The following is a 19,098-nucleotide window of genomic DNA, read 5'->3' as shown; positions in this document are numbered from 1 at the left end:
CTGTGACATAAACTCATCCTCTTCCTCTTGAGCACGTAATCCAGCCTCAGCTAGTGCTATGAGCTCACTCAACCTTGACATGTCGTCCTCCTCTTCTTCATGTAATCCTGCCTCTGTGAGGGCGATAAGCTCACTCAATCTAGATGTGTCGTCGTCCTCCTCCTCCATCAGCTCAACCGTTGCCATTTTATCCTGAACATATCTCGCATGCGCCTCATCGGCCAAATAGTTTACGCCGCTTCCAATCTCTGCAAATATAATGAGAAAATTAAGTTAGCAAAGTCAGGATAAATAAATTGTACTAACATAATTATAATATCATTTATCTCACTTACTTCCCTTGAGGCGATCAGCAAGATTATCCAACATCTGTTTCTCGGCTTGAGCCACTTCCCATTCCCTTGCATCCTGTGCTCTCTTCTCATCTGCCGCCTTCAACCTCCTATACTCTGCACGCTTCGGGCTATCATAAAAGGCAGATTTTGCTTCCCTACGCATGTCGCGTATGCGATCGTTAATGTACGAATCAACGAGTCGAGATCCACAACGCATCTTCTGTCCCATTATTCTCTTGGACTCTATTGTGCGCATCACCTCTCCTTTGTCGTCGTAACTCTCCCAACTGCATTTCCTCGTCTCCTACAAAAAAATAGTAAGTACCGCTATAACATTACATCTGGTGCAAAAAAAATACCAACCTCATCGTAATCGACCATATGTCCACAAAAATATCCAACGCCAAGCTCCGAAGGAACTAATCCATACTTAGCTTCAATACCATGTTTGCAGAGTACTGGATCAAATTTGACCTCTTCTGCCGCCCACCCCATGTATCTCTTTTCCTTTACCTCTGGCTCTGGCCAATGGGACAAAGGACCATACAACCACTCTCTGAAACGACACTTACGCCACCCGTATGGCTGCAAGAGAAAAAATTAGTAATTTATTGTAAATAAAAACTAGTTCATACATTTAGCGTATCAATGGGCTCACATAATCAATGTTCGGACAACAGAACTGCTTGTCATAGTCTTCGTCGATGACAGCACGGTCTCCACAATCGCATCGAGGCGGTGAGTCCATCCGTCTTTCTGTTGCTACCTCCTTCTCCGCATCCGTCATTGGTGGAGGATTCGGGGGAGGAGGTACCCAACGCTTAAAACGCTCATGAGTGGTCCTTCCACTCAACCAATTAACGAAAAGAAGATATCGAGGGTCAAATTTATCAGGACCATCGATCCACTGGAAAAAGAAACAGCTCTGATGTCCCTAAAATAATTGAAAGATGCACTATTACATATCTACAAAATAATGAATGCGAACAAAATTAAGTGACAAGTCATAAGCTACGTACGTCCAAAGTGCCACAAAGGTAGTAGCAGCGAGCAGCCGTGTCTGGATGTTGTGATTGATGTACCCAAGCCAGTCTGCCACAGTCACAGTTAGGCACGGGGAGTTCAGGAGGAACAGGAGCATCCTTACTAGATACGTCCGGATATAACTCCCGAGGACGACCTCTCTTCTGCCACAACGCCTCTCGGTACATGTCTTTCATCTAATAAATGATTATAATTATCACTTGTACCTATTATGCTTTATAATAAGTTTACACAAACTAATAATCAAAATGATAATATAATAGGTGTATACAAATTATTAAACTAAAAACCTAATATACAAAACGAATCAGTTCGAAATCATACCTTGGTCTACGAAGTGAACCAACTCAAATCTTTGAATCCAGGAAATTTTGACGAAGTTTGGAAATAGGATGAAATGAGCTGCTCTCGGCCAGCCGCGCGGGCGTTTTTATAGGAATTCGTAGCTCGGCGCCAAGATCTGTGGCGCCGAGCTACGAGGCCGCGCCGCCGCCACGTCAGCGCCAGGTCAGCCCTGGACGCAGCTAGCCGTTGCGGCCACGTCACAGCTCGGCGCCATAGGCTGTGGCGCCGAGCTGTGTTAGCTCGGCGCCACAGCCTATGGCGCCGAGCTAAGGGTCCAAAACTGCATTTAAAATTTTTTTAGGTCCAAACGTGAATTTACTTCAGTTTAAGGGCTAACCGTGATCAGTCTTCCAGAGTCCAGACCAACTAAAATACATATTTCCTAAAAAACTAAAATACATATAGAAAATTAGCTGGCGTCTTATTTTTAAACATGTATGATTAAAATTTTCTTCTTCACTGCATATTATTAAAAAAGTACGTTTAATTGAGTCCGGCCATATCTCAAATACCCATTATTTTAAATAGGGCACCCATGAAAAATCAATTTTGCAGGTTGTTGAAAAGGTTGATAAATGCATGGTAGGGTAAATTGACTTCATATGCTCAGTTTATTGACCCGCTAAGGTCATCTGATTGCGAATAAATAAGATATAGAATCTACTGTGTAAATTCGTATTTATATTTTAGTATTGAGCTTGTTAAGATATATAAAAGATAAATCTTAAATTTATTATATATCATTTCAAATGATAGATATAAAATTTGGATACAGATACATATACCTTTTTCGTTGTGCGGAGCAAATAATGTATAAAATAGTTTATGCAAAAAATTATTCTTGTTTGTAATAAAGTCTTGATAACAAAAAAAGACAAACATCAAATTTCATGCAAATCTATTTTAAAATATTAAATTTGTCTTAGCAATTCAGATACACACTTTCATCCCTACGAATCATAGACTAATTAGACTTAATAGATTTATCTTATCGTTTATACATCATATGTGTAATTTATTTTGTAATTAGATTATAATACATCTTTCTCGAATATTTGTCGACTACTAGTTTATTTTTGAACTAAACCGTGACAAATAAAAAAACGGATGAAGTATTTAATATTTCTAACTAGCATTCAAACATTCGATATATATATATATATATATATATATATATATATATATATATATATATATATATATATATATATATATATATATATATATATATATATATATATATATATATATATATATATATATATATATATAGTTCGAGAAACCAAACAGTATGTGTTATACCATATTCTAATGTAAGACGTTTAATTTATGCCACTATTAATATGTTACATCTGTTGTGTTTGAAGGGTAGAGTTAATTAAGACTTAACAGATACGATGATATTTAAATAAATGCACTTCCTTAATAAGATATAGTACAGAAGATTTTTTTTAATAATACGTGCCTACAAATAAAATCCCATCCGATTTTCGCATGTGTATCTGAGCGGGCCTGCCGGATTTTTTATATTTTAGCCCTTTTTTGAAAAAAATTCACGTTTGGACCTTAAAAATTTTTAATGTCATTTTTGGACCCTTTGCTCGGCGCCATAGCCAATGGCGCCGAGATAACACAGCTCGGCGCCATTGACTATGGCGCCGAGGTGCGTGTTACTCTGGCACAAACGGACGTCGTGGCACCGACGTGGAACCGAGCTCGGCGCCATAGATCTTGGCGCCGAGCTCTGTTATGTACACAAAACTTGTCTAGCTCAGTTGGTAGAGCTCAAGGCTTTTAACCTTGTGGTTGTGGGTTCAAGCCCCATGATAGGCATGTTTTCATACTTTTTTTTGTCTTTGACACTGATTTTTTTGTTGTCCAGATTTTTCGTTTATGTCGCTGATTTGTCCGTCTAGATTTATTTCTTATCCAGATTTTTTGTTTTTGTGACTGATTTGTTTATCCGTCCATATTTTTTTCGTTTATTAAGCTTAAGGAAACGTACTTACATTGGTTAGCGGCCACCGGTTTAGCTATGGTGCATCGTGGTTTTTTTTGTTTATGTCGCTGATTTGTCCGTCCAAATTTATTTCTCATCTTGATTTGTTTTTGCTTTTGCGACTGATTTGTTTATTACATTTTGTTTAATAGTACTGAATAATCCGTCTGGCCCTTGGTGCATTGTAAACCCCACATGCTTAAGCTTGATTCCGTCCTCTCGCTAATTACAAGTGATTTTAAACATTAAATAATATACTAAAAACTGAAGTACACTATTTAAAATGTTAAAAATATTTATATCATAAACAAATGATTGTGTTAATCTTACATTAGTAGTGATGTACAATGATAGATTTTAATTAATATTAAAAAGTATAATTTCGAATACATTAGATTATTGGAGTTTTAGAGTCTAAAATATAAATATACTTAATAAACAAAAAGATTATAATTAGAGTCCAAAATATAAATATACAAGGTATAAATAAACAGTGACTTGATGATTTTATAAAGTACTTTGTACTTCCATAGGGTGGGTTACTTATGTGCATGGTACTTGCGTCACGCAGTTTAAATAAACAAAAACAAAAACAAAAAATATCTAGATGAATAAATAAATCGGTCACAAAAACAAAAAAACTAGATGAAAAATAAATCTGGACGGACAAATCAGTGACATAAACGAAAAATATAGACAACAAAAAAACAAATTAGTGATAAAAAAATACGTCCACGATGGAGCTTGAACCCACAACCTCAAAGTTAAAAGTCTTGCACTCTATCGACTGAGCTAGACATACTTTGCTGTTACATAGCTCGGCGCCATAGATCTTGGCGCCGAGCTCGATACCACGTTGGCGCCACGTTGTTCAGGTTGGGCCAGCGTAGCACGCACCTCGGCGCCATAGCCTATGGCGCCGAGCTGTGTTACCTCGGCGCCATTGGCTATGGCGCCGAGCAAAGGGTCCAAAAATAACATTAAAATTTTCTAAGGTCCAAACGTGAATTTTTTTCCAAGGAAGGGCTAAAATATAAAAAATTCGGGCGGGCCTGGAACTCTGGAAGATTGAAGTCGTTGCGACCAAATTCTAGATCATGGTTGGATCGAAATGGACGGTCCAGACGACCGACTGCAGAGAAAAGTGGAGAAGGGTGAAGCTAGAGGATCTCGTTCCAGCGCGGTTTGGGTAGACTTAAATCTCCTTCAAGATTGAAAGAAATTAAGGTGGAAATAAATTAATTTTCTCTTTAATTTTCTTCAATCTTAAAAAAAATTTGAGTTTCCAAACTAATCCTAGAGGATGATATGGTAGTTTATTCGGTTTGTCTTGGTGGGTTGTTTGCACCAATCTTGAAGCAATGAAGCGTGATCTCAAGGCCAGTGTTTTATTTCCTTGATTCAAGGAAGCTTAACATTTTTTTTAAAAAAAATGGCCACACTCTACATATTCTGAAAACAATATGCGCACGTTTAAAAAATATTTTTACGGTCTTATAGATTTATTAGATATTATAATAGTAGTTTGAGAATAATATATGGTATACTCATGGAGACATTAGCATTTAATTATCAGATAATTATTCGAGGATCTATTTTCGCACTTTAGTTGCTAATGCAATTTACTTGGCATCTATTTACTCCAGTTTGTATAACATGGGTGTCTGTCTTTTTTGCTACTGCAGTTTACTTGGCATCTATTTGTTCCGGTTTGTATAACATGGGTGGTTGTGTTTAAAAAGAGAAATGAATGAAGAAATGCATTCTAGCTATAAACTCAATGCTGACAATATGTGATACAAAAACCTAGAAAACAATACGATAGTTAGAAGAAAATAACTGGGCTCGTGGGAGGATAGCCCACTCCCCCTCTCATACACACATCCACGTGGTATCTTTATGATAACTAGTGTTTGATGCGCGCCCTGCGCGCGCTGTTTTGTTAATCGTATCAAAATGAATATATAAAAAACAAGGATGGTATAGATAACACAAGGATGATATCTAAGACAATTAGAATGATCAGCATTGAGCAGTATACATTAAAACCATCAACTCACATTTTGCTCGATGTATTGTCACCCAGAATATAATTTCCACTTTTGTCATGTCTAAGAAGTAATCTGCTGACGTTCAGTTAATTTTACAAACCTGTTTCAATATAATTTTGACTCTCTTTAGGTGCGCATGTAGTAGAATTGGTGTCGTCCATATTCAAAACTGAACACATGGAGGAGAGAACAACATATCGATTAAGATACTTGCAGCTCTCTTTGAATGAAAACAATAAGACATAATCAATGGGCAGAAAGGGATGACATTTAAGAATACAATTATCAGTTGCAAGTTGCAACATCTGGTGACCTAGTACCCTATAACAAAACATACCCTAGAAAAAATAAACCATCATGGCTACAAAAGATTAGGATCTACATTAAAAGAGGGAAAAACTGGACGAACCACCATTCAAAGTTCACCAGAAATTATAAAAATAAAAGAGACTATTATCTACCATCATGGCTACAAAAGATTAGGATCTGCAACAAAATAGGGAAAAATTTGGATGGTCTACCATTCAAAGTTCACCAGAAATACTGAAAATAAAAGAAATTATTACCTACCAGCATTATCTTCTTAGCTATATCAGCAAATTTGAGGGAGATTCTTGTATCAAATAATGAAATTACTGCTGTAATATGACGTGCCAGTTTTCCAATTTGATGCTTGTTGAACAGAGTGAGTGCTTTCACAAAATGCTAGATGGATATTTTGAAGCGACAGTTACTTCAAGGTTGGACTCAAAACCACTAATGACACACGAAGATAACCAATTCTTAAAAGCAGAGAAAGGGCTCAGTATTCCATAAAAATATTGTGGTCATCTTAAGGTACTTAAATAGAGCAGCACGTGTAGGATATAGTGCTGGAAAGTCCGAGGAGCAAGATTCGGTTCGCCTGGCGACAAAGGAACCAAAACTAATCCGTCCAATCAAAGACCGACCAGGAATGACTTACCAATAGAGGAAGAAACCAATCCACCGGCTCTCGGGTGGATCTCTTCGCATTCCACTGGGTGGGTGGGTGGGCGGAGGAGGAACGCTGCCGAGGGGAGGGTGGTGCAGGAGCACGGAGAATCCGACATTGAGTGTTTGGAGCGAGTGTCAGGATGATGAGTGGAGATCCCCCTCTCGCTCCCGGCTCCTCCCCTAGGAGAGCGAGGTCAGAGAGAGCACAATCAGCTGTACCGACCATGGAAGGTAGAGCATGTCGAGGAGGGGAAAAACGCTGAGGCGAGGAGCGGGGTGGGGGTGGGGCTGCTGCTGTTGGTCGCCATCGACGATTTAGATGGATCTAGGAGAGGGGCATACCAGTTTGAAGTTGCACATCATCAAAAAAATGAACCAGGTAGCCCCTGTATCTGTTACACATGAAAATACACCACTACGTCAAGTGGTACTAAACATGCAAACAGACAAATAACTCTTGTATTGTATTTCTACTAAACATGCATCATCAAATCAAATGGTACTAAACTGTATCAAATGGTATTAAACATGCATCGTCACGACTTACAGATGTCGCAGCCGCATGCATTAGAATTGTAGCCTATGAATTATTTATGCCTAAATTGAGAGAATAAACAAATCTGATAGTTATGGCATATGTCATACCTGAGTATCCATCTAATGGAATCTTATGATTCCTGTCATGCCAAAATCATACTGCATCTTGCTTGTAGAAGTTTCTTTTGCTTTTTCGTCCTGGGAAGAAATCAGCCTGGCATTGATATAGAAACTTGGATCAACTGTAAACAAAACAAATATTGGTTCAAGGAGGTGTACTTTCAATAATTTGCTGTTTTTTCTTTTTTAACTAACTATTGCTTATCCTCGGGTCTTGTCTGTTTTTCTTACCACTTCAGAATTCACACAGCTAACAAAATGTCCAAATGAAACCTGATAAGCGGGCATCCAAATTCAGTTGTTGGCAGTACATTAGCTTTCCCCTTAAATTCGTTTTTTGTCTTCCAGGGCAAAACCAGCGCGTAACTATCATCTATGATTGAACTATAAATAGAGCGGACAATAGTCATAAATTAACAAAAAAGCAAATGCAAAAGGGGAAACGACTATCTTCTTCTGTAACAAATGCGTCAGTACTTGCTTCTTTTGTAACAAATGCGATGAAGATGGTTGACATTGTTTTCTTGTAAGTATAATTTTGATTGTAAATATTTGGATAGAGTTGGAGTTGGAATATATTGGAGAGGGTCCTGTTGAAATGCAATGTCTATGGGACATAGTAAAATAGAACCTAAATATAGTTGAAGGTGCGTGCAACATGATCTTTGTGCTTATTTAAGAATGTTGGGGCTGTGAGGAATGCAGGAAAGAAAAAATGTATTAACTTGCAATGAGATATTACTGGCAGTTTAGGAGCTGCTTACTGAAGTATATAGAAAGCATAACGATGAAAATTGGTGAAGATTTTGGAAGTTGTTAAAGCGTGAGCCATCTTCATCCCATAGACGCTTCATTGTCTAAGCCTCCCCGTTTCCAACTCACACCGATCTCTCTCTGTCTCTCATATATTGTTCTTCCTCCTGAAATACAACCATAGAAAGCAGATTAAGAATGTGTACCAATGAGGCAAGTAACCGTGAATCCATAAAGAAAATTACATGTTTGATACTGGTTAGACCAGATTTACATATTTTGTCTGAGCATCACTACCCTCACCCTTGTTTAAAAAGAAAAACATTTAAAAAACAAAAAGAAGGAATGTAGGAAATATATTGCCAGGAAAATATACAATTTAGCTACTGCACTTTTTTCATTTTGTTAAGCTGTTAAGACTTTTTTGTATTACGCTTGGAATATTGGAGGAAGATTTGCTTTGTATAGAAAGAACAAACTGGAATGTCATAACTCATAAGAATAAATCTACCTCAACTAAAATTTTATTGCAAATGCTTTTCATGAAGAATATCGGCATGTATTGATGTGTGCAACTGCAAAACATATGCAAGATATTGAAGCTCATAAGGATTCTAGTCAACGCAAGCAATAAAATAATATTGTACTTCAGAAATAAAGAATACTCACCAGATTGTCTTTTCTTAAGTGATCTCAGAAATATGGAAAATCGAGATGAAGCAAGTAGACTAAGTGGGAAAACAGTTAACTGATTTTATGACATGGTGGCGAAGGCCCTACGCTTGATTCATCTGTTCGACGCTTGCCAGCAAGCCTCGGGTCGCCGGCAAGGAGGGCTGCAAGCCACGCCCAAATTACGGTCAGCCCACATGGAGAGAGGGAGGTTTCTCGGGCCGCCAGGGCCGCTCGCCCACTCGCCCTAGGTCGTCGGGGGGGGGGGGGGGGGTGCCCCAGCAGCGGGAGGGAGGAGGAGCGTTTGAGAAAGAGGGGATGGTCTCCTGGCATTGGTTCACGTGGATCAGAGGGGGATGGATCTCCAGCGTGGCATGGCAGGATAGTGCAGGGAGCATAGGGTACCTGGCCGAGAACAGCAGCTGCCGGCGGCGTTCAGACGAAAGGGATGGATGGGGGAATGGCAGGCGACAGCGTTTATCAGAGAGGAGAGGGGTGGAGCACCTGCTGGAAGCTTCATAGTACGTGACGGTGCGGTAGAAGAAGGTGGAAGTGTCCAGAGGCGATGGAAACGACGGACGCATGATAGAGCACGCGGCGAAGGTGAGCCAATGATCCACGAATGAACGGCTACAGAGATTTCCAACGACGTGGACAGGCTAGGAAGCCGCGTTTTCTACCAGCTTTCATATATAGGAAATTATATCTTAAACCGCCCATGAAAAGGTTTTAAGCAACAGATTCAATTCTATAGAACTACATTATATATTTTTATCTTTATGTCTTACACAATTACACTTTATTTAATCCTTTTCCCTTTATGTTTATGTACTTGGACAATAGACATATTTTTTTTCCATATATATACATATATCAAATATAGTAACATCAAAATTAAGATTAAAACCGTACAGCTTCCGAACAATTATAGGAGTGCACGTATATGTGAAGACACCATAAAGATGCGAGAAAGTGGGTAAATAACTTATTACCATTTATCACCCATCATTTTTATTATCCATTATTGTTGTTTTCTGTTAATGAATGTTAATGAAGCTAGATTACGGTGTAAGCAACTGCAACACCTATCTTTTTTCATCGATGGTGACCCAACTTATTAGATGGATAAATAAACAAATTCACTAGAAGTTTATGAAGATGAAAGCTACTGCATGCGTGTATTTGTAGAGCGATGGATACCACTAATATTTTATTTAGGGGTGACAATAGACTCTAAGTTTTACACTATAAGATGTAAGAATCGGATCAGATTATGATAGGTCTCTATTTATATCCATTTTTAATTAAAATTTAATTAAAGACATACCATTGTGAATAAGTATTTGGATCACGATTCATTACCATCCCTAATTATATTAGGTCCGTTTTGAAATACAGAAATTTTAAAAATATATACAGAAATTTCATAGGAATTAGTTTATTTTCAAAAGAAAAAAAAAGAAAACGAAAAGAATTCCGCATTCTAAAGAGGGCAACTTTCAAATGTTGCAAAGTTAATATCTCAATATCGTAGAAGTTGAAAGCGCGCATGTGCTGTTGAATCCTTTCTACCTCTTTCAATCAGTTGTTCACTACATCGAAGGATTCAAACACGCGATTCCAATTTTCCTAGCTCACACGATCTCTATCTGCCATAGCTTTCGGTATGAAGCGGGTTTGAACCAAGGGACAAGCCGTCGAGACCACAACTCCTACCCTAGCCAAAGTTCGATTGGCTCTAATACCAGTTGTAATGACCCTTGCCGAGGAAGGGTCTCCACTGATGTGAGCCGCTTGTCGTCGGAAGGTGCCGAGACGAACATCGGTTGGCGAGCTTCGATAAGACGCTTCTTCTCAACAGACGCGGGTAGGAAGGAATTTACTATTGGAGTTTCTGCTATCCATTTAGGCCATGTTTGGTTTTTTAGTTTATGGACTAAAGTTTAGTTAGCGGACTAAAATTTAGTCCCTAACATGTTTGGTTCTATAGGCTAAAAATAGTAAGAATATACTAAATGACTCATAAGAAGACTAAAATGGCCTTTAACATTCTATTGCTATTAGTACAACTGAACTAAATGAGGGGTAAATGTGGAATTAATATGATTTAGTCCCTTTTATCACATATGTGAAGGACTAAAGACTAAATCATTTTAGTCTATATTTTAGTCCTAGTGTTTGGTAAAAAAGTGACTAAATGAGACTAAAAACTATAGACTAATCTTTAGTCCCTACAACCAAACACCCCCTTAGTTCTAGCTCTCTAACAGCCGGTATTTATATGAGTTACAGCTCAATTACAGGCCAATTACTAATCCCCTAACGCCTAGATCATAATGTCTCCTTCCCGCCAATGCCAGAATCGCCTCAACCAACGCCCTATGCTGATGACCCGAGGGTGCCTCTAACAGGTTTGCTCGCAAAGTCAAGTGCCTCTAACAGGCTGTTTTTAACAGAATCGCCTCAACCAACGCCCTATGCTGATGGCCCTATGTTGATGTCGTTCATGTTCTCACTTGTTTCGTGAGGACGAGATATATGGTTACAGCCTTTGAAGTTGTGGTCGTAATATTATTCTTTGCCATTGCAATTTTACCCGTGCAGATCATGCATGGGAGCAACTCTGAAATCAACAAAAGATGACGTTATAGGAGCTAGAAGGGGGGCCGAGACGATGACGTTGGTGAGTGCGGTGACAGCTAGGAAGTTGCGAACGAAAAAGATCTGCCAGTAGTCGCAGTTGATGTTGTCTATATCAAAAGAATTGCCTTTATATCAAAAGAATTGCTTTTCCGGTGCTAAATAAGTGGCCATGTTATATTCCGATGCTAAATATGATTCTTTTTCTTGTATTACAGGCTTTCAGAGCAGAAGCAGGACAGAATTCAGGAACGAGGTATAGTCCTTGCATTGATGCAAGCGGCGACTAGGGTCTCCGCCTCCGGTGGAGGAAAACTACGTCACGCGGTGCGGCGGGGTAGTCTTCCGGCGAGAGGGTTTCTGCAGAAGGAGCTGCGCGACTAACCGATCCATGGGGCTCGTCGTCTGCGTTTCGCCCCACCCGTCCGATTCGAACCTGCCACACGTAACGTAACATTCTAAACACATTCAGGACACGAACTTGTGGACCAGAACATGCATGGCATTGGCATCCAAGAAAAACAAAAAATGCAATATGAGTAGTTACCTATTTGAACCCATTCTTCCGCTTGTTCTGGCAACGCAATGCGTTTGTTCAAGCCTGTTGGCCAACCGGTACAGGGAATCCCGTATGCGTCCTCTGGTGGCCAGATCAAGCTGCATGGCACAGGCACAGCACAGCACATCAAAAGGATATAAAAAGTAAGTATCAACTTCACACGACGAACAAGAATGGTTTACGAAATGCTGTGGCAGTAACTGCAAATCGCCTAGTACGTACCTGGTTCATGCCATGCTGAAGCTTCTGAAACGAAAGATCCTTCACTGGCACGGCATCCAGGACGACCGCCGTCGCCGAGCCAGGCTGCTTATGAAATACTCCTGCGGAGGCCACGTCCTCCGAGCAGAACCGTAGCTCCGCGCACCCCAGAGCGCAGCTGCCCGCGAACTCTTCTCGGAACCGATGTTCCGGCGCCCAAGTGGTGTCGCTCATCATCATCGTTCCGGACTGTCCGGATGTTGTTGGCAGTGGAGGGAAGTACATGTCCAGCGGGTTCTCAGCCATCTCCTCCAGGATCGTGTCCGGAGACCCACTAAAGGCGGCGTCTTTAGTCGTCGCCGTCGCCGAGCGAGGAACGTGGTGAGCGGCAACGATGTCTGGCCCCGAGCAACAGGTGGACGAGCCATCGGCGCACATGGCGGTTGACGCCGCTGGGACGACTGCTCGCGTTTCCGGAATCGAACAAAGAATGGCCTGTAGGTCCTCCTCCCACGTTTGGCTCGCTAGTGCTGTAGTATCATCGAACGGGTGGAGGAAGAGTTCGGCGTCCGAAAGACCGGAAGAGGAGCTGGCATGTGCTTCGTGGTTCGAGGCTGTACCACTGCTACCACCACTAGCTCCGTTTCTCCTGGACTGTTGCTTGGTTTTTGTCGTATTTACCTGCATAGGTCGATCAAGAAAGATTAAAAAAATGATCAGGACTCATGATATGTTGCATATTCACAGGGGCAAAGTTATTGGCTCTTTGCATCATACTATATAGGGTAGAGAAGGCAATCAGGAATTCGAGTACCTTCGGAGTGCTGTTGCTGTCTTTTTGATCGATTGAGAAATCAATATCGTCAGAGTAGCCGTTCCGTGCTAGCTGAGCTCCCGGTGAGCAATTTGAGGGCCATAGCATGTCATCAAAATAACTGCTCCCAATCTCAAACGTAGGATCGAAATTTCTTCATGAAATGGAAAGAGAAAAAAGAAAAACTTGGTCAGGCATCACAATTCACAAAGCGGCCGGTGGCGTTGCTGATGGTAAAGGGCCGCACATGTGCCAAGTGGATCACCTCAGGCTAGCCTCGAGATCGTCGAAGCTGGCCAGCTCAGGCCAGTCGGAGAAGAACATGTCTTCCCCCTTGTTGTTGCGGTCATCTTGGAGTTGGAGCGCTGGGACTGGGACGGTCCTGCGGCCTCCAGTCGGAAGAACGCCTGAAGAACCTCGGGTACCAAGGCATCCTTCGGCACCGAGCATGCCGTGGCCTTGGAGTAGCATGCTGTGGTCACTGATCATAGAGAAGTCATCCATCGCGCTGATCTCTATGCTTGAAGGAAACTGCGAAGATGGAACGAAATTAACATCACGGACATATATAAGCAGGAAGAAGAAGAAACGGCGACAGAGCAGAGCTTGACAGTGAGGAGTTTGTTTCTTCTAGTAGTAGTACTGTTCTACTAGCTAGCGCGCATGTCTTTCTACGATGCACAAGGCCAAAGAACCGGAGCGAGCCATACCTCGTCTCGAACTCGCGATGCTCGCAGCAGTCGCGGGGGCGGAGTCGGCACAACCGGCGACCCAGAGCCTGGAACCTGAAAGAGAATGCTTGCGAGCCCGACGGCACAGCGAAGCATAAATAGGAACAGCTTGGGCGCCGAACGCCGATCGCCCGGGGGCCATTCATTCGGTGGACGGGAGTTAGGCGCGTGCCAAAGTGCCGGAACGCTTGTCTAGATGAATGCGATCTGTGACGACGACGACGACGACGAGTGGACCTCATCTCCTCCCTCGATCGGACCCCCTGTCGTCCGAGAATGGCCATTCGGCACAGCTCTGTCGCGCCCCGACGCCGACGGGACGCCAGAAACGGCAGGGGCGGGGGGTGGGGGAGGGGAGTCTGGCATGCAGACAGCGACGCGCGGCGAGCGTGGTAACGTGCACGTCGAATCGGCGCCCTCGCGACCACATCAGGTTCGTTCCGGCTTCCGCGTACGGCAGGGCTATGTCACCCACTCGCCTACGCCGAACGCGGCCGCGTCTTTCGTGAGAAGGGCAGCGGCAAGGTGGCGACAGGCGAGGCCGGCGACGAGTGACCACTCGCGCGCGCGCGCGCGTGATTGTGAGGTCCCGGGGCGCGGTGGCCTTGACGATGCCCCGCCTCGTCAGCTAGCTTTCGAGGACGGTGTTGTCGCCCTGCTCCGTTCGGGCGGCGGTTCGGCCATGCCATGCTTTTGACGTGCGACGACATGATGGGGACGATTGAGCTGTTCCATCGGGGGGCGGTGCGCTACAGCAGTAGCATCGGTGAGAGTCTTTTTTTCCCCCACGTTGCACCGCGTTTAAGGTTAGAGCTCTCTTTCGCACTTTATAAAAAAATAATAGAATGGAGCCGACATAATAAATCGGTTAAAAATTGGTTCATTAGGGCATGTATAGTGGTGTTTAATGTGGAGGCTCTTAAGGTGTTTAATGGGTGTATTTGCAAAAAAATCTTAGAGCCGTCTCTCCGTGAAGAGACGCCTCTGGCTCGTAAACCAAGTAGTAATAGACGCCTCACTTCTTACTGTACGAATTTGTCGTCTGTTCTATCGATCTGCTGCTGTACAAATGCATTTAATTCTGTATTTATTAGTAGACTACATTTATAGACACTCCATTGTATAATAGAGTCTCTTAGCTTGTGCTTGGAGAACCGTTTTGGTGTCTCTCCACTGTACATGCCCTTAGACTGCATCAGATGGAAGGCAGTTTTTTAATAAAATGGTTGAAAGTGTATATATGTGCCTTATGTCAAAGGTTTTGTCGCGAAGGATAAAGGAAAACTAGAATGCGAAATCTATTTATGGATTATACGTCATTCAATCCTCTCTAATCCCAAACAAACAAACCTTGGGTTTACGATCGAACTACGGTTTATACAGTCTAACAGTCACTAGCGCGCCAGAGGGATGTGATCATGTAGTAGCTGGCAAGCACCAAGAAGGCAAGAACACAAGCCGATCCTTTTTTTTTTTCTGAACCATGGGACCTAGTGGCAACTAAAAAATGGCTGCACGTGCTCGTCTTCTCTCGAGCACTCTCCGTGTGGCCGTGAGAAACACGGAAACATACATGTGGAGGCGATCGTAGCCAGTGCTTTTTTTTTGGGTCACTTTTCTGAATTTATTGATCTCCAAATTATCTCATCGTGCGTATAGAAGTTGTACGCGGCAACGCCTGCGTCGATCCGTAGCGAGCGTCTTTATTGTTTTTGCGCCCAACTCCACGTACGTACGCAGAATGAACACGAACCAAATTAATCATATATGCTGGCCCTCTAAAACAAATCATACGGTAGCCATGCATGACGTTGACACCGTGACGTACATGCTCAAGGGATCGGAATGCTCAATGCTGTGCGTTGGTGCCAACGGCTATCGGGCCTTGCCTGGCTGCCTGCACGAGGCAGTTCGACCCGAGCGTTTGAATTTTCTCTAGCCACACGCCCATACAAGTCCACAAAAAGGGAGTCGGGCCACAAAACGTGATGGTGCAAACACGTTGTTGATATATTCCTAAGTGTCATAAGTGATGGTCAAACTAGCAGACAATTGGTTGAGCCGTTGAGGTTTAGTGTTAACTGGTCTTAGCGTGAGTTATGGTGTTGTGCAACATCTCTCTTGTCTTAAGGCACGTAAGTGTACAACAAAGGGGTGGTGGTCGACGATGAAGTTAAAAGGTCAATCGAGCTCGTGTCGACAGACTAAGAGTGGTGAAGGACAAATGTCGAGTTTTGGACCGAGGGTATGGAAAAACTGAATGACTAACTGTATTGACGAACACCTTAGAACATCAATAAGTGCAAAAATAGATGGATGTTGTCTTATGGCACACAAGTGTAGAGCAAAGGGGATGTGGTCGACGACGAAGTTGGAGTCAATCGAGCTCGTGTCGATAGACTAAGAGTGGTGAAGGACGACATCGAGTTTGGAGTAAGGGTATGGAAAAACTGAACGACTAACTGTGGTGGCTGACACCTTAGGATATCGATAAGTGCAAAAAATAAATGGAGGAGTAGACCATGTCGACCAAATAAAGATGATGGTTGACCAAGACAATGAGATGTGTTGGAGAACTCAGTGGTTAAGCGACCGAGGACTAATAGTGACACGTGTCAAGATCACGGAGGGAATGTATTGGATATGCTACTCATAAAGGGCTTAGTGATTTGAGCCTCAAAACCAACGAAAAAACTGATTTGGTAAAATCCCATTAGGATAAAAGACTATCTGTTATAAAGGGATTTTCAAAAGAAAGGAATGCATTTCTCCTATTGAGCTAGCAAGATAGAAAGCAAGGTTAGTTTCTAAAGGTTATAGCCATATTCTAGGTATTGATTTGAATAATGCCTTTTTCCTAGTTGTTTAGTATAGTTCTATTCATATTTTTGCTTAGTATTGTTGCCGATTATGAAATTGAGGCAACTAGATGTTAAAACTACATTCTTATGTGGGGAGTTCAAAGAAAATATTTACATGAACTAGCCCGAAGGATTATTATTCCTATAAAAGAAAATCTTATATGGAAGTTATAGAAATCTTTATGGTTTGAAGCAATCTCCTAGTAGACAATAATGGTACAAGAGATTTAACTCTTTCATGTTATCTCATGGTTTTAAGTACCCTGATTATGATAGTGTGTTTATTTAAAGATTGTGAAAGCATCTAGGCCCCTGGTTGGTTTTAGTGATTAATGACAACGTAATATTATATGTGACTAACGTGTGTTTTGCAGAGACAAATGGTAAGTTAGGTCGCATGACAGGTAGAAGTACTACAACGGTGAAAACAATCCCGGAGATAAGAACTCGAAGCGACGGCTAAAACGACGGAACAAAAGGTGAAGGACTACGGAGTCCGAGTGTCAAGGAGATGTGGACACTCGCGATTTAGTTAGGACTTTTATTCTCTTTTAGCCGTACTATAAAGAGGGGTTGTCGATGAGTAGTTTGACCAAGAGAGTTCTAGTGTAGTGTTGGTGCACAATCACACTCGTATACAGTGCTAGGTGTCACTCTAGAACTCACACACAAGTTAGAACGAAAACCGATTTGAAAATCAGCTGAAAAACTAGAGTTAGTGTTTCTGGCCTTGGGGCACCGGACTGTCCGGTGTGCACCGGACTGTCCGGTGCACCCTCTGCCAGGTGGGGCCAGGCTGGTCCACGGCAGAGAGTCTCCCCTTCGCAGAAACCCGAGAGCGCAGTGTTCTGAGTTGAATTTTAGTGGCACACCGGACACCGCACCGGACTGTCCGGTGTGCACCGGACAGTGGACTGTTCACTGTCCGGTGCGCCATCAGTCTAACGGCTCCCTGTCAGAACTAGCCGTTGGCGCACCGTTGGCGCAGCGGTGGCGCACCGGTGGCGCACCGGACTGTCCGGTGCGCCATCGCGCAGTGAATGCCTGGAACGGCTAGTTGGTGGGTGAGGGCTATTTATACCCCTTCCACCCACCATATTCAATGTCTTGCACTCCACATTTATTCCAGCACATTGGTAGAGCATTGCAAGCACCAAAAGCCTAGTGAGGAGATTAGAGAATCATAATCCGCGCTTGTTCCTCATTAGTGCTAGTGAGAGCCACCTAGAGCACACACCACTTGCATTAGGCTTCTCTTGGTCAAGCGAAAGTCTATGGCTTGTTACTCTTGGTGATCGGCATCACCTAGACGGCTTGGTGGCGTTGGGAGCTCGGTGATCACCGTGAAGATCTTGTTGGTGACCCGACTCAAGTTTGTAAGCGGTCTCGAGGGATCCACCGCGCCGGAGTGGCAAAGGATCATCTCGTAGTGAGCACTTGGTTCTTGCGAGGACCAAGGGGGAGCGATACCCTTGCGCGGGTGCTCCAACGAGGACTAGTGGAGAGTGCCGACTCTTCGATACCTCGGGAAAAATTGGAGGAGTCTTCTAAACTTTGCTTTACATTCCGCACTTAATTCAAGCCCTTTACTTTGTGTATTTGTTTAGCAAGTATTTAAAGCATTGTCTTAGCTTTGTTACATTTCTAGTATCATTTTCTTAGTGCTAGTTGTTGGGGTGAAGTTGGGCTCTTGTTTAGCTCTTGCTTAGGTTTTAATTAGTGTTGATTTTTAGAAAAGCCCAATTCACCCCCCCTCTTGGGCATCGTGATCCTTTCAATTGGTATCAGAGCCTTGTTGCTCATAGATTAGCTTAACCGCTAGAGTTACGATGTCCGGTGGGGATGGACCTCCTCCCGTTTTTGATGGTGACGATTTTCCTTATTGGAAAATTCGTATGGAAGCATACTTAGAGGCTATAGACATTGGTGTCTATAAAGCCGCCACACAAGGGTTCCCCGAACCTAGAGATCCCACAAATCTTGTAGGTGATGAGTTCAATTATGAGAAATGGAATGCTAAGGCCAAAAACACCCTTTTTAGAGGCCTTTGCAAAGATGTGTTCAATAGAGTAAGGAATCATAAAAATGCTCATGATTTGTGGATGGACATTTGTGCTCTACATGAAGGAACTAGAAGTGAACGTGAGGAAAGATATCACATAGCCATGCGAAAGTTAAATTCCTTTGAAATGCTTACTAATGAAAATGCAAATGCTATGTACTCACGACTTAATATTCTTGTAGAGGAAGTCAATGGATTGGGGCTTACTCAAATCTCACAACCGGATGTTGTGAGGAAGATTCTCAGTGTCCTCCCAATAGACAAATATGGACACATTGTCACTGTGCTACATCAAATGGATCTTTCAGTTACCACACCTACACAAATTCTGGGAAAGATCAATGCCCATGAAATGTACATGCACATCAACGACAAAGAAGAATCATCTTCCAAAAGAAA

The 19,098-nt window shown here is 42.4% G+C and overlaps 1 protein-coding gene, 1 long non-coding RNA gene and 1 other non-coding gene across 3 annotated transcripts; 1 reads left to right on the top strand and 2 right to left on the bottom strand.

Moving 5' to 3' along the window:
* Positions 1 to 3,484: 3,484 nt before the first annotated feature.
* TRNAK-UUU (transfer RNA lysine (anticodon UUU)) lies at positions 3,485 to 3,557 on the top strand. The gene has a single exon. It is a non-coding gene; the product is annotated as a tRNA-Lys (tRNA).
* Positions 3,558 to 5,794: 2,237 nt separating this feature from the next.
* On the bottom strand, positions 5,795 to 9,099 carry LOC103627757 (uncharacterized). The gene is made up of 3 exons (XR_002262088.3): positions 8,829 to 9,099; positions 7,395 to 8,734; positions 5,795 to 7,141 (listed from the first exon to the last, which is right to left on the bottom strand). It is a non-coding gene; the product is annotated as an uncharacterized lncRNA (long non-coding RNA).
* Positions 9,100 to 11,623: 2,524 nt separating this feature from the next.
* Positions 11,624 to 13,926, bottom strand: LOC100382933 (uncharacterized). Its single transcript, NM_001397520.1, has 6 exons — positions 13,756 to 13,926; positions 13,311 to 13,576; positions 13,046 to 13,199; positions 12,253 to 12,912; positions 12,019 to 12,128; positions 11,624 to 11,907 (listed from the first exon to the last, which is right to left on the bottom strand). Exons 1-6 carry the CDS (start codon positions 13,870 to 13,872, stop codon positions 11,787 to 11,789), a joined length of 1,428 nt encoding a protein of 475 aa, NP_001384449.1. The 5' UTR covers positions 13,873 to 13,926; the 3' UTR covers positions 11,624 to 11,786.
* Between the last annotated feature and the right edge of the window lie 5,172 nt (positions 13,927 to 19,098).

Source organism: Zea mays, chromosome 5 (assembly GCF_902167145.1).
Source record: "Zea mays cultivar B73 chromosome 5, Zm-B73-REFERENCE-NAM-5.0, whole genome shotgun sequence".
NCBI classification, from domain to species: Eukaryota; Viridiplantae; Streptophyta; class Magnoliopsida; order Poales; family Poaceae; genus Zea; species Zea mays.
Note: the sequence above shows the minus strand (reverse complement) of the source record. Positions and strands in the feature narration are given on the sequence as shown.